Here is a 21395-nt window from a genome sequence, read left to right as displayed (position 1 = left end):
CCTTTAGAGGGGGGTTTCGGGGTCAGGCCACACAAGCCAGCACCTCACAGGCAACACCGTCCAGCTACCAGGGACAGTACAGGGGAGGCTTTCGGGGCCAATATAGAGGGGGACAATTCCCTAGGAATAGGGGAAAATTTCAAAGCCCCAAAACCCCTACAACCAAGCAGTGACTCACATGTCACTCATCCCCTCCACACAACACCAGTGGGGGGAAGAATAGGTCATTACTACCAAGCATGGAAAGAAATAACTACAGACACTTGGGTCTTAGCAATTATCTAACATGGTTATTGCATAGAATTTCTACAAATCCCTCCAAACATACCACCAAAAGCACAGAATTTATCGAAACAACATTCCGACCTTCTAGAAATAGAAGTCCAAGCATTATTGCAAAAGAATGCAATCGAACTAGTACCAAAGTCACAAATAAACACAGGAGTTTATTCACTCTACTTCTTAATACCAAAAAAGGACAAAACACTGAGACCAATCCTAGACCTCAGAATACTAAACACCTATATCAAATCAGAACACTTTCACATGGTCACGCTACAAGAAGTGTTACCATTGCTAAAACTACAGGACTACATGACAACCTTAGACCTCAAAGACGCCTATTTCCATATACCAATACATCAATCGCACAGGAAATACCTAAGGTTTGTATTCAAAGGAATACATTACCAATTCAAAGTATTGCCGTTTGGTTTAACAACCGCACCAAGAGTCTTTACAAAATGTCTAGCAGTAGTGGCTGCACACATCAGAAGGCAGCAAATACACGTATTCCCGTATCTAGACGACTGGCTAATCAAGACCAACTCACTGACAAGGTGCTCACACCACACAAATCAGGTCATACAAAACCTCTACAAACTTGGTTTCACCGTCAACTTTGCAAAATCACACATTCTGCCGTGCAAGGTACAACAATACCTAGGAGCCATAATAGACACAACAAAAGGACTAGCCACTCCAAGTCCACAAAGAATTCAAAATGTCAACAATATCATACGACGCATGTACCCAACACAAAAAGTACAAGCAAAAATGATATTACAACTCCTAGGCATGATGTCCTCATGCATAGCCATTGTCCCGAACGCAAGACTGCACATGAGGCCCTTACAACAGTGCCTAGCATCACAATGGTCACAAGCACAGGGTCACCTTCTAGATCTGGTGTTGATAGACCGCCAAACATATCTCTCGCTTCTATGGTGGAACAGTATAAATTTAAACAAAGGGCGGCCTTTCCAAGACCCAGTGCCACATTACGTAATAACAACAGATGCTTCCATGCCGGGGTGGGGAGCACACCTCGATCAACACAGCATACAAGGACAATGGAACGCTCATCAAACAAAACTGCATATAAATCACCTAGAACTGCTAGCAGTTTTTCAAGCACTAAAGGTTTTCCAACCAATCATAACTCACAAATACATTCTTGTCAAAACAGACAACATGACAACAATGTATTATCTAAACAAACAGGGGGGGACACACTCAACGCAGTTGAACCTTCTAGCACAGAAGATATGGCGATGGGCAATTCACAACCACATTCGCCTAATAGCACAGTTTATTCCAGGGATCCAGAATCAACTTGCAGACAATCTCTCTTGAGATCACCAACAGGTCCACGAATGGGAAATTCACCCCCAAATTCTAAACACTTACTTCAGACTTTGGGGAACGCCTCAAATAGACTTGTTTGCAACAAAAGAGAATGCAAAATGCCAAGACTTCGCATCCAGATACCCACACAGGCAGTCCCAGGGCAATGCCCTATGGATGAACTGGTCAGGGATATTTGCATACGCTTTTCCCCCTCTCCCTCTCCTTCCTTATCTAGTAAACAAATTGAGTCAAAACAAACTCAAACTCATATTGATAGCACCAACTTGGGCAAGGCAACCCTGGTACACAACACTGCTAGACCTATCAGTAGTACCCCACATCAAATTGCCCAACAGGCCAGATCTGTTAACACAACACAACCAACCGATCAGGCATCCAGATCCAGCATCGCTGAATCTAGCAATCTGGCTCCTGAAATCCTAGAATTCGGACACTTAGAACTTACCCAAGAATGTATGGAAGTCATAAAGCAAGCCAGAAGGCCATCCACTAGGCACTGCTATGCAAGCAAATGGAAGAGGTTTGTTTGCTACTGCCATCATAATCAGATCCAACCATTACACGCATCTCCAAAGGATGTAGTGGGTTACTTGCTACACTTACAAAAATCTAACCTAGCTTTCTCTTCCATTAAAATACACCTTGCGGCAATATCTGCATACCTGCAGATTACCTATTCAACTTCACTATATAGGATACCAGTCATTAAAGCATTTATGGAAGGCCTTAAAAGAATTATACCACCAAGGACACCACCCGTTCCTTCATGGAACCTCAATGTTGTCCTAACAAGACTCATGGGTCCACCTTTCGAACCCATGCACTCTTGCGAAATACAGTTCCTAACCTGGAAAGTTGCATTTCTCATCGCCATCACATCTCTACGAAGAGTAAGCGAAATTCAAGCGTTTACAATACAAGAACCTTTTATCCAACTACACAAAAATAAGGTAGTCCTAAGGACTAATCCTACATTTTTACCAAAGGTTATTTCACCGTTCCACCTAAATCAAACGGTAGAACTACCAGTGTTCTTCCCACAGCCAGATTCCGTAGCTGAGAGGGCACTACATACATTAGATGTCAAAAGAGCATTAATGTACTACATTGACAGAACAAAAAACATCAGGAAAACTAAACAACTATTTATTGCATTTCAAAAACCTCATGCAGGAAACCCAATATCAAAACAAGGTATAGCCAGATGGATAGTTAAGTGCATCCAAATCTGCTACCTTAAAGCAAAACGACAGCTGCCCATTACACCAAGGGCACACTCAACCAGAAAGAAAGGTGCTACCATGGCCTTTCTAGGAAATATTCCAATGAACGAAATATGTAAGGCAGCCACATGGTCTACGCCTCACACGTTCACCAAGCACTACTGTATAGACGTGCTATCCGCACAACAAGCCACAGTAGGTCAAGCCGTGTTAAGAACCTTATTTCAAACTACTTCCACTCCTACAGGCTGAGCCACCGCTTTTGGGGAGATAACTGCTTACTAGTCTATGCACAACATGTGTATCTCCAGCGACAGATGCCATCGAACTGAAAATGTCACTTACCCAGTGTACATCTGTTCGTGGCATCAGTCGCTGAAGATTCACATGTGCCCACCCGCCTCCCCGGGAGCCTGTAGCAGCTCGGAAGTTAGCTTAAGCTTTGTACATTTGTAAATATATTATTTAAACCTTTAATAGGTACATACTTAGTCACTCCATTGCATGGGCACTGTTACTACAACACAACTCCTACCTCACCCTCTGCGGGGAAAACAATCGAAGATGGAGTCGACGCCCATGCGCAATGGAGACAAAGAGGAGGAGTCATTCGGTCCCGTGACTCGAAAGACTTCTTCGAAGAAAAACAACTTGTAACACTCCGACCCAACACCAGATGGCGGGCTATGCACAACATGTGAATCATCAGCGACTGATGCCACGAACAGATGTACACTGGGTAAGTGACATTTTCATTACTGACGCATTCTTCATTCTTTGCACATTATTTTCCAGTGGCAGTATCAAAATTTGATTACATTTAAAGACCAGTAGACCATAGTTGATGGGTTCTTCTCTGGGGAATATTTGAAATATAAAGGCATACTCCGAATTTTAAAGATCATTGTATTAGAAAAACAGATTGTATTAGGAAGGATTCCAAGAGCACTCTGCAAGAGAGTTGGCGACTCACCCTCATAGATGTTTGTGCCAGTAGTGGTAAATTGCATCGCGTCGGAGCAGTAACTTTGGTACACACTTTTTGGGATACAATTTGGAGGAAATGAGGAGGTTTGGGGTTTCGCTCCACCAAGAACCCATTGAATATTTACGCCTGCATGTATGTAAGCTTAGCATGGGTGTACATGCGACACAATTCAAAAGATAGCACCAATTTAAAGACCTGCTGCCCTGCTCTAGATTGTGGTGGATCACACAAGATACCGTGTAACTTTTGTAAACGTGCACCCAGGTGGTAAATGGTGCATTTAAAGAGCATTGTGCCTGCAACTTTGGTGAAATTTCGTAACATTGGAGATCAGTTTAGTAAGAATGAGTTGGAGGTCTCCCCTTGTAACGTCTAGAAAATGCAGAGATGTACACGTTGATTGACATTCTAGTAATATTGGTAAAAACATGCTAATATTCCAAGCTCATTTTCCAGGGGAGGTGATGTCTCGCCAACGATTTTTGGGGGTTACTGTTCTGAAAAGTGATTTTTATACCACAAAAGAGCAGCACCTTTGTCGAAACTTAGTAGCATCTAGGTTTCTCGAGGTTACAGCAATGGAGATTCTGCTAATACCTCAGTGGCCCTTGCCACGCGCCACCATTCCAGAGATCCTTACCAAGAAGTAATCTGCATGTACCTTTATGGGCAGAACGATACAATATAAGTGCACTTTTTAAAGTGGATGCATTCATTTCAAACTATGAGAAAAATGGACTGAATATTATTTTGAAATTATTCCCAGTGTTGACGTTCAGGCCCAACAGGGATTTGGCCAATTCCACAGTAGCAGGAGCGGCTGGAGGAGAGCCAAGGTACACCGGTTTAGAAGAACACTTCTTCCGGAGTTCTGTTTATGAGTTCTCAGCCCACCAGAGAGGTCCTGAATCCAGGGGTCCAAAATGAAAAAATAGACAAGAGAAACAGTGTCCATGGAGTTTCCTACTCATTCCCCAGTAAACGTATTGTAGCTTCCAATAACACACCTTGCAATTGTTGCAGTGTTCGACAATCACCGGCACCCATGGCTGTTTGCTTTTTTCTAAAACAAAATAAAATAAATTTTAAAAAAATATATCACAGATTTTTTCCATCATTCTCAAGTCTTCTTTCTTTGTAACCATTCACACTGCCAACAGTGTGCACGCAATGCCAGTTCCTCAATGTCCCAGTTATCCCACATTTGCAGTTTCCACAAAATGTTCAAGCAAGCATATGTTGCTGGGTCCAATACAGCGGCTGGTTACAGTCCTGTGACTTTTTCTGTAATGCTTGTTTCATCACAGTCCATGGTGCTTCTCTGGCTGGCTGGGCGCGGACTCACTTGATTGGGTCACATCACTAAGGCTCAGAGTTAATGTGTTGTTGGTCTAACTCCATGTACCACTGCCTAGGTTGTCTCATTGGAGAATGTGTCAGGGCTAGCAGCAGAAAGACACTGTGCCAGGTCCGGTTCTAACAGCTGGGGGGCAAAGGAAGCAATAACATTCTGTGCCAGGTCCAGTTCTAACAGCTGGAGGGCAAAGGAAGCAATAACATTCTGTGCTAGGTCCAGTTCTAACAGCTAGAGGGCATAGGAAGCGGTAACATTCTGTGCCAGGTCCAGTTCTAACAGCTAGAGGGCATAGGAAGCGGTAACATTCTGTGCCAGGTCCATTTCTAACAGCTGGAGGGCAAAGGAAGCAATAACATTCTGTGCTAGGTCCAGTTCTAACAGCTAGAGGGCATGGGAAGCGGTAACATTCTGTGCCAGGTCCAGTTCTAACAGCTAGAGGGCATAGGAAGCGGTAACATTCTGTGCCAAGTCCAGTTCTAACAGCTGGAGGGCAAAGGAAACGGTAACATTCTGTGCCAGGTCCAGTTCTAACAGCTGGAGGGCAAAGGAAGCGGTAACATCCTGTGCCAGGTCCAGTTCTAACAGCTGGGGGGGACAAGAAGTGGTAACATCCTGTGCCAGGTCCAGTTCTAACAGCTGGAGGGCAAAGGAAGCGGTAACATTCTGGGCCAGGTCCAGTTCTAACAGCTGGGGGGGCAAAGGCAGAGGTAACATTCTGTGCCAGGTCCAGTTCTAACAGCTGGGCAAAGGCCGAGGTAACATTCTGTGCCAGGTTCAGTTCTAACAGCTGAGGGGCAAAGGAAGCGGTAACATTCTGTGCTAGGTCCAGTTCTAACAGCTAGAGGGCATAGGAAGCGGTAACATTCTGTGCCAGGTCTAGTTCTAACAGCTGGGGGGGCAAAGGAAGCGGTAACATTCTGTGCTAGGTCCAGTTCTAACAGCTGGAGGGCAAAGGAAGCGGTAACATCCTGTGCCAGGTCCAGTTCTAACAGCTAGGGGGGCAAAGGCCGAGGTAACATTCTGTGCCAGGTTCAGTTCTAACAGCTGGGGGGAAAGGAAGCGGTAACATCCTGTGCCAGGTCCAGTTCTAACAGCTGGAGGGCAAAGGAAGCAGTAACATCCTGTGCCAGGTCCAGTTCTAACAGCTGGAGGGCAAAGTAAGCGGTAACATCCTGTGCCAGGTCCAGTTCTAACAGCTGGAGGGCAAAGGAAGCGGTAACATCCTGTGCCAGGTCCAGTTCTAACAGCTGGAGGGCAAAGGAAGCAATAACATCCTGTGCCAGGTCCAGTTCTAACAGCTAGAGGGCATAGGAAGCGGTAAAATTCTGTGCCAGGTCCAGTTCTAACAGCTGGAGGGCAAAGGAAGCAATAACATTCTGTGCCAGGTCCAGTTCTAACACCTAGAGGGCATAGGAAGTGGTAACATTCTGTGCCAGGTCCAGTTCTAACACCTAGAGGGCATAGGAAGTGGTAACAATCTGTGCCAGGTCCAGTTCTAACAGCTAGAGGGCATAGGAAGCGGTAACATTCTGTGCTAGGTCCAGTTCTAACAGCTGGTGGGGCAAAGGCCGAGGTAACATTCTGTGCCAGGTCCAGTTCTAACAGCTGGAGGGCAAAGGAAGCGGTAACATTCTGCCTGGCTTTCTCCATCTCATCCATTCCCAAGATGCTCTACTCATCAGCCGCTGCTTGACAACCCCTGCTCGGGTTTCTAGTGCCCATTTCAGCTACTATTAAAGATTACTCAATCTTAATGCTCAGGCCTCTGTGATTCTGATCCTTGTGCTTCTGCTAGAACAGTGATCCGGCGACCCCTGGTGTGGGGGTTAGGTGGCAAAGCCTCCTCAGGGAGTCAGTGACTGCTTAGAAAATTAAGTAACATTAACAAATGAATAAAGCGGCTAAATGTGCAATCTAAACATTTTAATATGTACTGTAAATGTCAAGGAATTTGAAATTGAATACAACAAAATTAAATTAGTATCCTCAAATTGATTTGTAGGATCAGTGCAGGTGCATCAAACTGAATATATTATGGATGATGTGTGAACTGAATTGAATTTAGAAAAGCGCCAACCTTCCTATTAAAATTATTTTGTAATCTTATCTGTTCGCAAATTAAATCAAATGTGTTATCAATTGTGTGTGTGTGTTTGATGGAATGCTTGTTACTGTGTTGTTTTGTGGTTCAAATCAGTGACAATGTTTATGCCTCGGTCCCCAGCTTCCAGTAGTGACTCAGTGGATGGGGGGGTCCCCAGCTTCCAGTAGTGACTCAGTGGATGGGGGGGGTCCCCAGGTTCCAATAATGATGCAGTGGGGGCCCCCAGGCTCAAGTAATGATACAATGGGGGTCCACAGAAGTCAAAAGGTTGGGAACCACTGTGCTAGACAATCTCCCAGGAACAAAGTACTCAGAGTAGCTCGAGAGAGGTAGCCAACTAGGACAGCCTCTCCAGTCTCCCTTTTGGGGGAAAAAAAAGAAATCCTTCCTAGTATAGCACTGATAAAACAAATGTAGATGTAAGGATCTTTTGGCGAGCAACACGTGAGGGTGCTGTGAGTAACATGTTGCTCACAATCTACACATTGAGGGCCTTTGAGTTAAGAGATTAGGTGAAAGAATATAAGTTTTCACTTTTCATCTTACTGTAGTTAAAAGAACCACAGCCAAAGTAAACGTGAAGAGGTGGCTTTTCAGACTTTTTCTGAACTTCAGGATCTCCAGCAATTTCTGGGAATATAATGTGTCCCTAAAGCTCAAATGGTTTATCTAACATCAGCCTTACAGCCCATGCAGAGTATTCAGAGGACCTTGGTCACCGGTGATTTTTCTATGACAACATCACTACACGCCCCAGGGTCACATACAATGATAGAAAATGTAGAACCTCCCAATTTGGAGGTCTGTGTATAGCAACAATAAATTAGTGTGTGACATGCAGTAGTCAAAAACTGAGCTAGAAAAAATATCTGTATATTGTTGCATATAGGTGGGACATATGGAACACTCCACAAATACATTTACATGCAATCAGTCAAACATTGTATTACGTGTCAGCCAGTTCAACACAGTAAGCTTCCACCTTAAAATTACTTTCAGACTGTGGATGTGGATCCAACCTACTTAATTCTTGTTGTTGTGGTAACCATAATAGCTAGAAAATAAATTTGAGTGGTTCCAGAATTTGTTGACTGATTCTTGGGCGATGAAACAGTCCCCAGTGGCCTGCTGTGAAGAACAAGAAACTCTGCAGTGAGGCCAGAGTGATTCTTCCAATCAATCAATCAGGAATTTGTAAAGGGCACTACTCACCCGTGGGGTCTCAAGGCACTGAAAGGGGGGAGGGTGGGATTCCCAATATCCTGCAAAGCCAGGGGTGGCGAGAAATGTACTTGACATCAAGTTATTAAGCCAACGTTACCTTCGACCACTCCTAGGCGGGCTCAGGCATCTCTTCCTGAAATAGGTTGGAGTGTGTACAAAGTTAACTTTTTAAATGTTGGAAGTGTCTCAATTATCATTTACCCTTAGTTCTTTAGCGTAATTGTATCTACTATTCTTTGTATTATGACTCACGTTCATCTGTGTACTGTATTAATTACTAGTCATTATAAAGTATTCCGATGCCTTGTAGATCAGCTATTCTATAGAAAGCCTTTGTGTGGTTGATAAGCGGCAACTAGCACAGACCATCGGGGGGCCTTAGTTTTGTGGCAGACATCCACTGGATGGACCGGTCAGAAGAAAATATCTCATTCAAACTCAAGGATTTATGCCACTTGGAGGGGAACCATCATTTTTACAGGCTCTCACCTTACCTTCCTTAAAACCTATTCACCATTTCACATGATCTGCCAGGCATGTTACATATTTGAACCCCACGGCATGTTTTGATTATCATGTCTTTTCTCATAGAAGTATTCCCCTTTTAAGTGACACGTTAATCATTTAGAAATTAATGTGACTGGTATTGAATGCATGTTTTTTGTGTTCTTATTTCCTTGAGATGTGAAAATCAACTCTGCTCAAATATATCCACAGTATTTAATCTTTGCTGGTGGTTCTGTCCTAAATAATTATAATTGAGTTATAGGCACAGTTTAATCGAAAGCAGATAACTGTGTTTTGTTTGTCATTATTCAAAGAGCACAGTATTGGAGAATGAGAATAAGTAAAAAAGTGCTTCAGGCCACTTTCTGTTGGTTGCTTACCCTAAAAGATTCAACATCTAAGTTATGTTATCAAAGCCAGGCATAGGGTCTGAGAAGAGCCCTTGTGCCAGGTGACAGCGATTGATACAAGCCTCGCAGAATCACATCACCAACACACTTATAGCTGAGGCTACTGGGAACTCAAGACAAGAGTAGCAGGCCCTGCTATTATATTGAATATAAGACTTAGGGCCAGATGTGGGTAAGTTCCAAATTGCGACTTGCAATTTGCGAGTCATAGCGGCTCGCTAATTGCAACTCGCAATTCACGATGCAGAAAGCTGTCTCAGACACCTTCTGCGACTCGCTATGGGGTCGCAAAGACCCACCTCATAAATATTTATGAGGTGGGCCGCAGTTTGCGACCCCATAGCGAGTCTAGGCACTCACGGGGATGGTGGCCTGCTGGAGACAGCAGACCACCATGTCCGTGACTGCTTTTAAATAAAGCAGTTTTTTTTTTCTCTTTGCAGCCCGTTTTCCTTAAAGGAAAACGAGCTGCAAATAGAAAAAATACCGAAACCTTTTTGTTTCGGTTTTATTCAGAGTAGGCAGTGGTCCATAGGACCACTGCCTGGTCTGAAAAAATAATTTTGTGAGCATTCACAAAGGGAAAGGGGTCCCACTTCAAGTGGATGGTAACTGCAAGTTGATTTGCGACCGCTTTCGCGGTCCCAAATCAACTCTACATCGTGGTTCGAATCGCAAATAGGAAGGGAACACCCCTTCCTGTTTGCGAGTCGGAAACACATTTTGCGAGTCGGTACCGACTCGCAAAATGTGTTTCTGCATCGCGTGAGGCCTTTTGCGCCTCGCAAACGGCGTTTTTCGCCATTTGCGAGGCGCAAAAGGCTACCTACATCTGGCCCTTATTGTACAAGCAGGTATGCAAATGTGAACACCTTTGATCTCAAATTAGACTTTATTTTTTTATTTTGTGCCAAATGAGTTTAGTGAATAGCAGCAGAAGAATGAGGGGAGGGTTGCAATATAACTATACACTAAATAAATGTGGTGGGATTTTTCCTGTTGTTTAGGCTTTTTGCCAACGTTGCAGCTACCATTCTATTTGTCTTCATTTTAGTTACTATTCATATCCTGTGCACTGGGACATGATTTTGGTTTTAAAAATACATCTTTAAAATGTATCCATTGTTTCCTAGTGTTCTTGAGAGCGTTATTCCTTAAGGAAAGAGAGCTCGCGGTTCCACTGATTGTTCCCCATATCTCTCAAGGTGTATTGCAGAGTCGTTGCAGTCAAAGTGGTTTTGTGTCTCAGGGTTAGAACATTGATTAAGTGCTTAGTGCCAAGGAGTCTAGAAGACCGAATTCTGGGCCTTGTTCTCGAAGACAAAGTATAGAAAACATCTTAAGCACACCCCATGAAAGTGCTGAAGATTTAAAGCTCTGATGTTACAAGTTCAGGCTGTTGTATGGAGTCTAGAATCTGTTACTACCCCCATAACCTGATACGATGGATGACTAGCTGCTATCGACTATAGGACTAGTTTGCTTTTTGAGTCACTCCTAATCAGAGTCGAGGCTCTGCTATTGAACATCTCATTATTTTTGGAATACCTCAGGTAAGGTTGGGTCCTCTGGGGAGGATTCACAGGAAAGGTCAGAAAATGATGCAAAGGGTAGAGAGGTACCACTGGCTTACAAGGACTTTAAACCCTGCACTCGCCGCAGGACAGAGAACAGAACCTCGCTTTTCAATGTTAACACATCATGCAAGATATCTAACAATGATTGTTAATCGACTGGCGTAGTTTGTTAAATCATTGGAATCAGAAAACTCTGTGTGTCCTGCTCAAGAGGATATCAAACTGCCATGCGTATTCATCTTTACGTTGGTTCTGTATTTCTTGTGTCACTTTCTCTTCGTGTCCTCTTTTCCTCTCTCTTCTGTTGTTCCTTTAGCTGCAGATGGTCTTGTGATTGTTGTGGCTGTGATTGGGTAAAACTAGAGCTGACCCTCTTCATATTTCACTTTTCAGGGAAAATTCATACTCCCATGGAGAACAAGGGTGAGCTGACATCCTATGAAATGAAACTGCGGTACGTGGCTCCCGGCTTTACCGACTCTGTGGAATTAGATGTGAATTCTGAGAGTTGGGAATGAGGGTATTCAGAGACATCTTGATAGAGTCTTAACCACAGTGTTTCCTCCCCAGACGCAAGCTGGACCTGTTTGCCAATGTCGTGCATGTGAACAGCTTACCCGGCTATAAAACCAGGCACAACAACCTGGACCTCGTGATAATCCGAGAGCAGACCGAGGGAGAGTACAGCTCCCTGGAACATGAGGTAGGCTGGACTTCCAGGAAGAGATTCCTGGTGAATACACCTGCAAGCATAAAGATAAAATCTAAATGGGGAAAAAACTCAATTTGAGCTGCTGGATTTGTTCTGAAAACAAGAAAAATACATTTAAAGCCATTTCAATTAGAAACGAGTCAAAATGGTGTAAATACACAAAGTATAAGATAGGTTTTAGTTATTTTCACTGCAGCAGCTTCTAGCAATAAACAGAGGGGCACAGGGATTACAAAAAAGGCGGTGCTTAGGCGATGCCAGGAGAGGTTGGCAAATTGGCACCATACACAGGGTAGGTGGGAACTGAGTGAGCATCGGAGCAAGTAAGAGGAAAGCGCATGTACTACAAAACAGGAAGGACATTTATTTTTCAAAAATAGAAATGGCCGAAGGGTACAGCAGGAAAACAGGGAATCAGTGCTGCTTAGAAACAGTGGTAAAATAGTGGATCCTCCCATTCTAAAAGTGTAAATGTTAAAATATATATTTTTAAGCATGATCACACTTGTTTAATTTGTTTTGCAATTTGCTGCTATTAAGGTGCAAAGTTCGATTTTTTTTTTTTTTTTCTTCAAGATCATCAGCTTTATTTTTGTATTTGTTTTCAAATTTTACTGTAAATTAAATGTTTTATAATAACAGGTTAATCAGGACCCATTTTAGGCACAAAAAGTACATTAAACAGAGTAATACCCCAGAAGGATTGCATCACAGACAGCTAAAATCCATCAGCTTATCCAGTATGAAGATGGTACCTGCCTGACTCTGTCCCCAACGTTTAGAGGTTCTTTATAAGTCTAGTAAGGAGAAAACAATTGGCATAGACGCTCTATTCTCCTTTCTTCAGCTCTGCATGTGTCTCACTGACGATTTACAATGGTTCCTTCTTTCTCTCATGTAGATGACAACATGGAAAGATTATCTGAGCATTTTCTATTTCTTTAAAGTGTCTGTGTTTTGCATAAGGGAATCTTGGAAGTGAGATGCAGTGTGATTCAGTGCTCAGAAGGCTTGTACCTCATTCCTAAGCTGGGCCACTGGCCTGAAGTATCTGGCTAAGAGTTCTGGCTTTGGAAACAGTCACTTCATTATGCTGTTCTACACGCTACCCATCTAAGCCGAGGTAGACCAGTAAATCTTGAAGACCAGGTCTGAATGATACTTGGAAGGATGGCAACAGAGTTCAATGATGTTGGGTCTTGGGGTTTGTCCCTTCTGCTTCCACCTTGAAATGTGCCAGTTGTTCTGGCGTCTTAGCTGTCTCACTGTGTCCTGATAGCCTGATTGAGGAGTGTTTGCTGTGCCAGGATTGATGTTACTGAGCACCGACTGGACTCTTGTATTGTGAGGCTTCCTTTAGGTTAACTTGTAACTAGCGGACGGTGCCCCAAACCTAATGCTTCCTCCAAATGATAGTTTGCTTCTCTTGTGGACAGACACAATGCATGTATGGATCTGGTATTTGCATAGCGCGAACATAGCCAAACGGCAGCGAAGTGCTGTAGACTGTCAAGTACAAGCATAATGTCAAGAAATGAGAGGAGACGGTGCAGGTTTGTGGCCCGTTAATGGATTGTGATGTAGTGTTCTTTAGTGCGTCTGCAACTCTTTCCTAAATTGGAGCAGCGCTGTGGGTGTCCTAGCGGATATGGGGATGTTGTTCTAGATCCTGAGTGCCTAGATGGTAAAGGCCTTTTTCATTTTTACACTTATTATTCTGCATTGTGAGGGTGACCTAGTTGCGAGGGTCTAGAGAACCACCAGAGATGCTGAGTTTGCAAGATAAGCTGATCGTGATGGCTTTTTAAATGACGCATCTGGTTTTGGAGATGTTGTGTGTCGGCAAGGAGAGCCAATAGAGCTCTATCGGGATGGGGCTGATGTGATTATATTTCATCAGGCCCAGAATGAGATGTACTGTGGCTTGTAGGATGCCCTTAAGGGTTGCCAACTTGGAGTCTGGGAGGCCATGGAGCAGGGCATTACCACCATCCAGATACAAGAGAACGAGGGCTTGAGCAGTAGTTCTGAAGATGCTTTCTGAAAGAAATGGTTTCACTTTCTTCTTCAAGAGAGAGGTGGTAATTGGCTGCCTTTGTTTTTTGGCAATGTGTTCCTTGAGGGTGAGGTTAGTGTTCAGGGTGAATCCAAGTGACTTGACAGACAGTGAAAGCTGGGGTTTGAAGACGTCAAGGTTCATTTCGTTGAGCCATGTTTGCACTGTGTTTTGTTGATTGGTTCTTGCAAATAGCAGGAATCCTAACTTCTGACTTTCAAGTAGAGTATATTGGTGAATGTTGATGCTGTTGTCTTTGAGTAGAGCCCCAACCCGCTCCATTTAGAGGTTGAAGAAAACAGGACATTGTGGAACCCTGCAGCACTCTGTGGGTCACAGGGATGTTTTGGGACCTGGAAGTGACCATGTGAACATTACTGGTGTTGGTTAGAATGGTAGGTGAGAGCCAGTGAAGGACATTGCTGGTAAAGTCATCTTCGTCTGTCTTTAGGAGAGCATCTTCAACAATGTGTAAGGTAGTGCCCTCCCTTCTGCACTGTGATCTGAAACCGGACTGGTAGTCGAGCAGCACATGATTAGCATTAATGTGGTCTTGCAGGTGAGAAGGGTGCTTTTTCAATGTTCTTGCTGATAAATAGTAGATGAGTAACGTGCCGGTAGTTGGCAGGGTCGTCGAGGTCTAGTGTGGGCTTCTTTATATGTGGAAGAATTTGGCCTGTCTTGAGAGCTTCTGGGGAGGCAGTGACAGTGGTGAGTAGGGGTGGGGGAACGTTCTGGAGAAAACTTTAAAGTGTCCCCTGACTAACTGGTCAATGTTTTGCTGCTTTTTTTGTGATTTGTGCCCCCCAGGGGTGCTTAGTCTTGATTTCCTCAACCTGCTCCAGAGCATCAGGTTTAAGGACATTTCTACTGTACAGAGCAAGGTCCAGTCATTGCTGTCACTAATACTTCAGGTATTTTTGCTTCTCTGTGACGAAGTTCACGTGGCTCAGGAGAGGTTTGTTCTGTCCAAGAAAGGTGACAGTTTAAAATCTGACTTTCTTCCACATCACTTACTGTATAGATATGCTTGGGGTGGAGTACTTGTAATATGTTTCTGACGGCAGTCAATAACCATTTTTATTTTAGAGAATCGATATAATTCATACGTTTTACAATTTGCTGCATCATCCTTACAGCTTTCTGTGCAAAGGGGGCAAAGCCAGGCTTACCAATGACACTGAGAGCAAGATGTGGAAAGGGATACTAACATTACTGCTAGTAATTACCAGAAGGAAGAACCGGGTAGGAAATGACTCTTCAGTTAATATCTTCTTTAAGGCTAACCTGGGATTAGCTTGACTAAAACCACCCATGGTAGTTCTAGGGAACAACATAGGCTTCTGTGCACAAAGGACAGAGTCCTACTTGTGGCTGGCAAGTAATGGAGGTTGTGTTGGTTTGTGAACTGGGTAAGCAGGCTATTTAAAAGTAAGAACATACAACTACTGTGCAGTGTTTTGGGGAAGCAGTCAGTCTTGCTGTTGGGCTTCGGAGGGTATGTAACCTATACATTGCAGTTACTAACATCATGGGCCGTATACAGCAGGGAAGTACTTCAGGAGCATTTACTTTTCCGCTAGGATTCAGTACGTTACAACTCAGTAATTTACCCAGTAGGTCAATTATTTGTTAATGTATTTCAGTGTCTTAACCTGAATTGTGTATTTCGGTGTATTTATCAAGATATACACCAACATATAATTCTATTGTTAAGTCACCTAAAATATTAGAAATATTAAATGTAAATGTAAGTAATTGTTACAAAATAATGATAAATTAATACATTTGAGTTAATATGTAATTCATCTAAATCTATTTTTAATAGTTAATTATAAATAGGAAGTTTACACTTTGAGGATGGGTAGTTCATAGGGCTAGTCAGGAGTTGTCATTGGTTTGGGATGAGTAGCGCCTAAGGGTAGTAAGGAGTTTTCAGGGTTAAGGGATGGCTAGTATATAAAGCAAGTGAGGAGTTGTAGAGCTTTTTGGGGTCAGTGGTTGGTGGGTTTATTTGGGATCAGGAATGTGTACCAACGGAATATTAAGACTCAAGGGTGGGTAGTTTTTTAAATATAATTATTTTAAAGAAATATTCAAATAAAACAATTGCTATAACATTAATTCAAGATAATTAGATTACATATTAAAAAAGCAAGGGGCATTATAATTTGGTGAAAATGTCAGAACATTGCGTTCTCATTGAACAAAACCACTGAAATTCACCAGTTATAGTTATCTCAAATAACTATGACTTGTGCCCTAAAGTAACTATAACTCAGACCCCAGTCATGCGCAGCTTCGTCATCAATTAATTTAAAATGTTACAGTGATATCGATAATGTCATAGAATATATCATGAGTGGTGTGAAATGTAGGGGTGTTGGCAGTGCATGGCGAGGGCCTGAGTTATACTTACTTGAGATTATTATAACTGGTGAATGTCAATGGTTATGTTAATTTAAAATGGTGGTTTTAATATAGCCTTAGAACCCACCGTAGCGGGCTCTACCGGCTATTAAAGTCCCGCTCCCGCGTTAAATGCCCGAGCCGAAGGCTACGGCGGGTTCTAGGGCTATTAGAACATTCTGCCACTCAGGGCAGAATGTTCTATTAAAAAAACAAATTGCTCACGGAGCCCGAGGGGATTAAAATCCCCTCGGCCTCTGTGAGGCTTTGTTCACAGCTGTTGCTGTGAACAAAGCGAACATTGGAATGTTGGCGCTGCTGGCTTTTACCGGCCTGTAAAAGCCTGCAGCACTCCATTGTTTTCAATGGAGCTGCCAACTTCCAATGTTCTAATTTACATTTTTCGCCTAACTATACTGTCCATTTAACCTTTGCATAAATAAAACTTCAACATTCTCAGAAAAAACATTATTATAAGATATTATAGCCTTAGGCTGGTCATCCCCCAACTTTTTGCCTGCCTCCCTCCACTTTTCTGACACTGATTTTGCTGGTTTTAGGACTCTGCGTACTTTACCACTGCCAACCAGTGCTAAAGTGCATATGCTCTCTCCCTTAATCATGGTAACATTGGTTCATCTTTAGCAACACAAAAGGATGCTTGACGGAGTGCTGAAACTTTTCAAACACTCACCCCCAGTCACAGATCTGGGTTTAATCCATCGTTCTTTTGCTCACCATGCCACCCCAGTTTGGGCCCAGCCATATGCAGATCAGTCTTGATTCTGTTCCTCATGGGCTGATGAAGGGTGATATCCTGAAACCGGTCCCAGGATGCCTAAATCCTATCCAGGGGGGACCTGGCTTGGCAGTTCGGGCTGGACTGCTCCCATAGGGAGCAGGGTCAAGACAGATTTGCATATGTCTGGGTCCGAACTGGGGGGGGGGGGGAAAGCAAAATAAGGATGGATTAAACACAGATCTGTGACTGGGAGGGAGTGTTTGAAAAGTTTCAACACTCCGTCCAACATTTTATTTTGTGATGTAACATTGGTTCATCCCCAGTTGGCATATTTGATTTACTTGTAAGTCCCCAGTAAAGTGCACTACATGTGCCCAGGGCCTGTAGATTGAATGCTACTAGCGGGCCTGCAGCACTGATGGGGCCACCCACATAAGTAGCCCCTTAACCATGTCTCAAGCCTGCCATGGCAAGGCCTGTGTGTGCAGTTTCACTGCCACTTCGACTTGGCATTTAAACGTCCTTGCCAAACCTCAAACTCCCCTTTTTCTACATATGTCACCCTTAAAGTAGACCCTAGGTAACCCATAGGGCAGGGTGCTATGTAGGTAAAAGGCAAGACATGTACATAGGTGTTTTATATGTCCTGGTAGTGAAAAACTCCTATATTTGTTTTCCACTACTGTGAGGCCTCCTCCTTTCATAGACTAGCATTAGGTCTGCCCCCATACCTTCTGAGTGGTAGATTCTGATCTGAAAGGGGTAACCAGGTCATATTTAGTATGACCAGAATGGTAATAGAAAATCCTGCTTACTGGTAAGGTTGGATTTTATATTACTTTTTTAGAAATGCCACTTTTAGAAAGTGAGCATTTCTCTGCACTTAAAATCATCTGTGCCTTATAGCCTGTCTCCAATCAAACTCTGGTCTGTGCTGGTTGACAAGTCCCTTGTGCATTCCACCCAGACAACCACAAAACACAGGACACTCAGTCACACCTGCATTCATCTGCATATTGAATGGAACTTCTTTGGCTGGAAGGGTGGAGGGCCTGTCACTTACATTTCAAAGGCCAGTGGCCTGCCCTCACACAATGGACAGCTAAACCCCCTACTGGGACCCTGGCAGACAGGACTGAACTGAAAGGGGAACTTGTGCACTTCAAAACCACTCTTTGATGTCTTCCCCACTTTAAAGGCATTTTTTGACATATAAGCTGGGTCTCTGACCCCACCAAACCAGACACTTCTTGACCTGCGCCCTGTAAGAAGAGCTGCCTTGCAGCCCAAAGCACTGATCTGGACTGCTTTGCTGAGAAGGACGGCTGCCCTGCTGTTGCCCTGCTGCCCTCTGACTTTGCTCAGAAGGACTCTGTCTTCCCCAAAAGTGCTCTCCAAGGGCTTGGATTGAGCTTGCCTCCTGTTTTCTGAAGTCTCAGGGCCAAAAAGACTTCATCTCTTAACCTGAAATTCCTTGTGCGTCGAAAATCGACACACCGTCTGCTGCATTGCGATCGAGGAATTGCCGCATAGCCGACCGGAACGACGCAGCCCCGACTTCCCGAAGGGAAATTCGACGCAGCACCTGCCTTGCGACAGAAAATTCAACGGATCTCCTACCAGACCGACGCAGCGCCTGTGCCTTCTCCCAGTGCGTCAAGGATTTTCCCTACATCGTCCCTGGGCATCAAAAGATCCCCACACCGCAGTGAGGAACCAAGACTGCATGCTGAAAAACAACGGAAACCCCTTGCAGCATGGAAAGAAACAACGCATCGTCTGTGCCGCGTCAGAAAATCTGACGCAACACCCTATTTTTTCAAGCATCTCCTCCTTTGCGGTCTCCGTGCGTTGTTATTTTTGAAGCATACCAGGTACTATGTGTAACAAAGAGACAACTGTTTATTTCTAAGGATTAAGACTCTTTTAAACTTTTTAAAAGTGCTATTTCAACTTTTGCTCATTGTATCTTTGTCGTTTTTACCTTATTTTATTCAGATACATTTTATCTATTTTTCTAAACCTGTTTGGTGTATTTTTGTGGTGTTTTCACGGTTACTGTATGATTTATTGCACAAATACTTTACACATTGTCTTCTAAGTTAAGCCTGACTGCTCAGTGCCAGCTACCAGAGGGTGGATACAGGATAATTTGGAATGTGTGTGACTTACCCTGACAAGGATTGTGGTCCCTACTTGGACAAGGGTGTTTACCTCTGCCAACTAGAGACCCCATTTCTAACAATTACTATACCCAACTATACCATCACTTTAACCTTTGTTTTTTTTTTTAGATCATTTCTAGGGTTTTATTAATGTAAAGTAATATTTTATCACCATATGTTACCCATTCCCTGGCCAGCATCCAACCCATTGCAATCAGCCAACCCTATGCCATTCACAACCTTTGTACCGCACCGTCCAGACTAGTGGGGGCAGGGTATCCCAACCCTGCCATCTTATCCAGTCCAGAGTCCAAAAATGTCTGTTTTTGCTTTGTTGTTGATGTAGTTGTAGCCAATCAGATCTGATCTCTAGATCTGCTGGCCCCATGGATCCTCTGTGACATGAAGTATACAAGGTTTTTGAGCCTTAATATCTCTCAAATTGCTGAACCAATTTACACCAAATCACAAAAAGCTCGCTGTCTGGACCAAGGTCTAGCTTTCTGCCAAATTTGGTGTAATTCTGTTCAGCAGTTTGAGGTATTGCTGTTCAATTTTTCTATGGTAAAATAAATGTGGAAAACATTTTTTGCCATTTCCCTTCTCCCCTCTCCCCTCTATACCCACCCACCCACCCTAAATCAGTCACCCAGAGCCCTGAGACACCTGTGGGCACAGCTACTTGAGTCGGAAGGAGGGTGTCTTCTTAGATAGCTAACAAGACTTCAAACACTAAAGTTAGTACAGCGGGAAAGTGTACAATTAAACATTGTAAAGAATGGAAGGAAATTTGGTTTCAAATGAAAAAATATTTCACAGGTTTATGGGTCTTAGGTAGGAGAATGTTTAATTTAAATTACTATAGAGGTGTGAGTGCGTAAAATCTCATACAGCATACAAATAGTACACATGTTAGGGTTAGTTAAGTGCCGCATAACAACAATCTGGGATCGGGGCTATTGAAAAGACTTACATAAGGACATCTTTAGTTTAGGAAATAGTGTTAATTTCAGATGCCAAACTAGAGAGGGAATATTCCTTTAATTTATCTTATTTCATGGCTAGTGCTTGCATTGTGTGTTTCAGTAATTATTAGTCTTTATATTTCCTTTTAAATTTGAATAATGAAAATTGTAAGTAAAGTACACAGAAGTCTGAGAGGTGGTACCTGGGGATGATTGCAACCAAATGGGAGAAAATACACCCAATGCATAGGAATCTTTGTGAGCAGTAGACGAAGGATGCCTATGTTTGGGAAAAACAACTCGCAAGTGTCTCATTCCAAAGAAACAATTCTAGGCACCATGATACAACAGGAGGGAGATGAAGAGGGTTCAACTCTAGGAGTTTCTCTAGCTCTGCATCACGCGGTGCTGTATAAAAACGCATCAGAGCATGCGGCTGGTTTACCAGTGAAAGCTGATTGAATGCATTGTTGGATTCCTGATCTCGCAGAGGTGCAGGTTAGGAAGCATTGGTCCTTTTGAGGAAATGCTTACAAATGTAACTGTATGTCATAGAACTAACAAAGAGAAATGCAGTGCATAAGCGCTATGCGGGTACACCTATAGGAAGCAAACTTTATGACTGAGGAACTGAAGGGCTTGTGTTCTTAATGTGTGATGTGAGAGTTGAGGGGAAACTTAGGAGTGGCAAAAATGCGTTCACATGCAGGACAGCAAGTACACACAGGCATTCGAAGCTAACAGTTTGAAAACCCCATAAGGTCAGATCAGAGATGTTACAGTAAGTCTGCAGCCTTTATTGGAATCACATTTATAAAGTAGGGAGGATATCGATAGGCAGCAACACTAGAGATTTCTAGGATGCATCTTAAAATATTGACTCCCACCCAGCATAGACCATGTCAGTGCTGGTACCTTTCCGAAAGTAGCTGCTTATGCACTAGCCAGGTGCATCAAGATTTTGAACGCACCATGCAATGTGCCAAGAAACACCTAGGAAAGAGCAAGTTGATGTGGTTATAATTAAGGAAAAACATAAAAGGCAAAGAACATGGGAAAAATACACTTAAAGAAGGGATGAATATGGCTGGACAAGGGCAGAATGTGTTGAAAAGTGCACAGTATCCCTGTGCTGTAGTTCTGGGTTACAAGTAGTGAGTTTACGAGTAAGGTCACTTACATACAAACATTAAGATGGCAGCTCGTGTTGACGACTGTCGAACCTGCCATTGTCTGCACTGCCTGGAGTTAGAGTGTGGGTAATTTGAGCTTTCTGAAGTTGGGTTGCCTCTGCATATGTTCTGTG

General features: G+C 43.3%; 1 protein-coding gene across 1 annotated transcript in view; it reads left to right on the top strand.

Moving 5' to 3' along the window:
• IDH3B (isocitrate dehydrogenase (NAD(+)) 3 non-catalytic subunit beta) overlaps positions 1-21395 on the top strand; it is a 151391-nt gene that overhangs the window by 36198 nt on the left and 93798 nt on the right. The window contains exons 5-6 of the mRNA XM_069205867.1: positions 11434-11494; positions 11611-11743. Of these exons, the coding sequence (XP_069061968.1) occupies positions 11434-11494; positions 11611-11743 (194 nt within the window). The remainder of the gene's footprint in view (positions 1-11433; positions 11495-11610; positions 11744-21395) is intronic.

The sequence above is a fragment of the Pleurodeles waltl genome, chromosome 1_1 (genome assembly GCF_031143425.1).
Source record: "Pleurodeles waltl isolate 20211129_DDA chromosome 1_1, aPleWal1.hap1.20221129, whole genome shotgun sequence".
Taxonomy (NCBI): domain Eukaryota; kingdom Metazoa; phylum Chordata; class Amphibia; order Caudata; family Salamandridae; genus Pleurodeles; species Pleurodeles waltl.
This window is presented reverse-complemented; position numbering and strand designations above follow the sequence as displayed.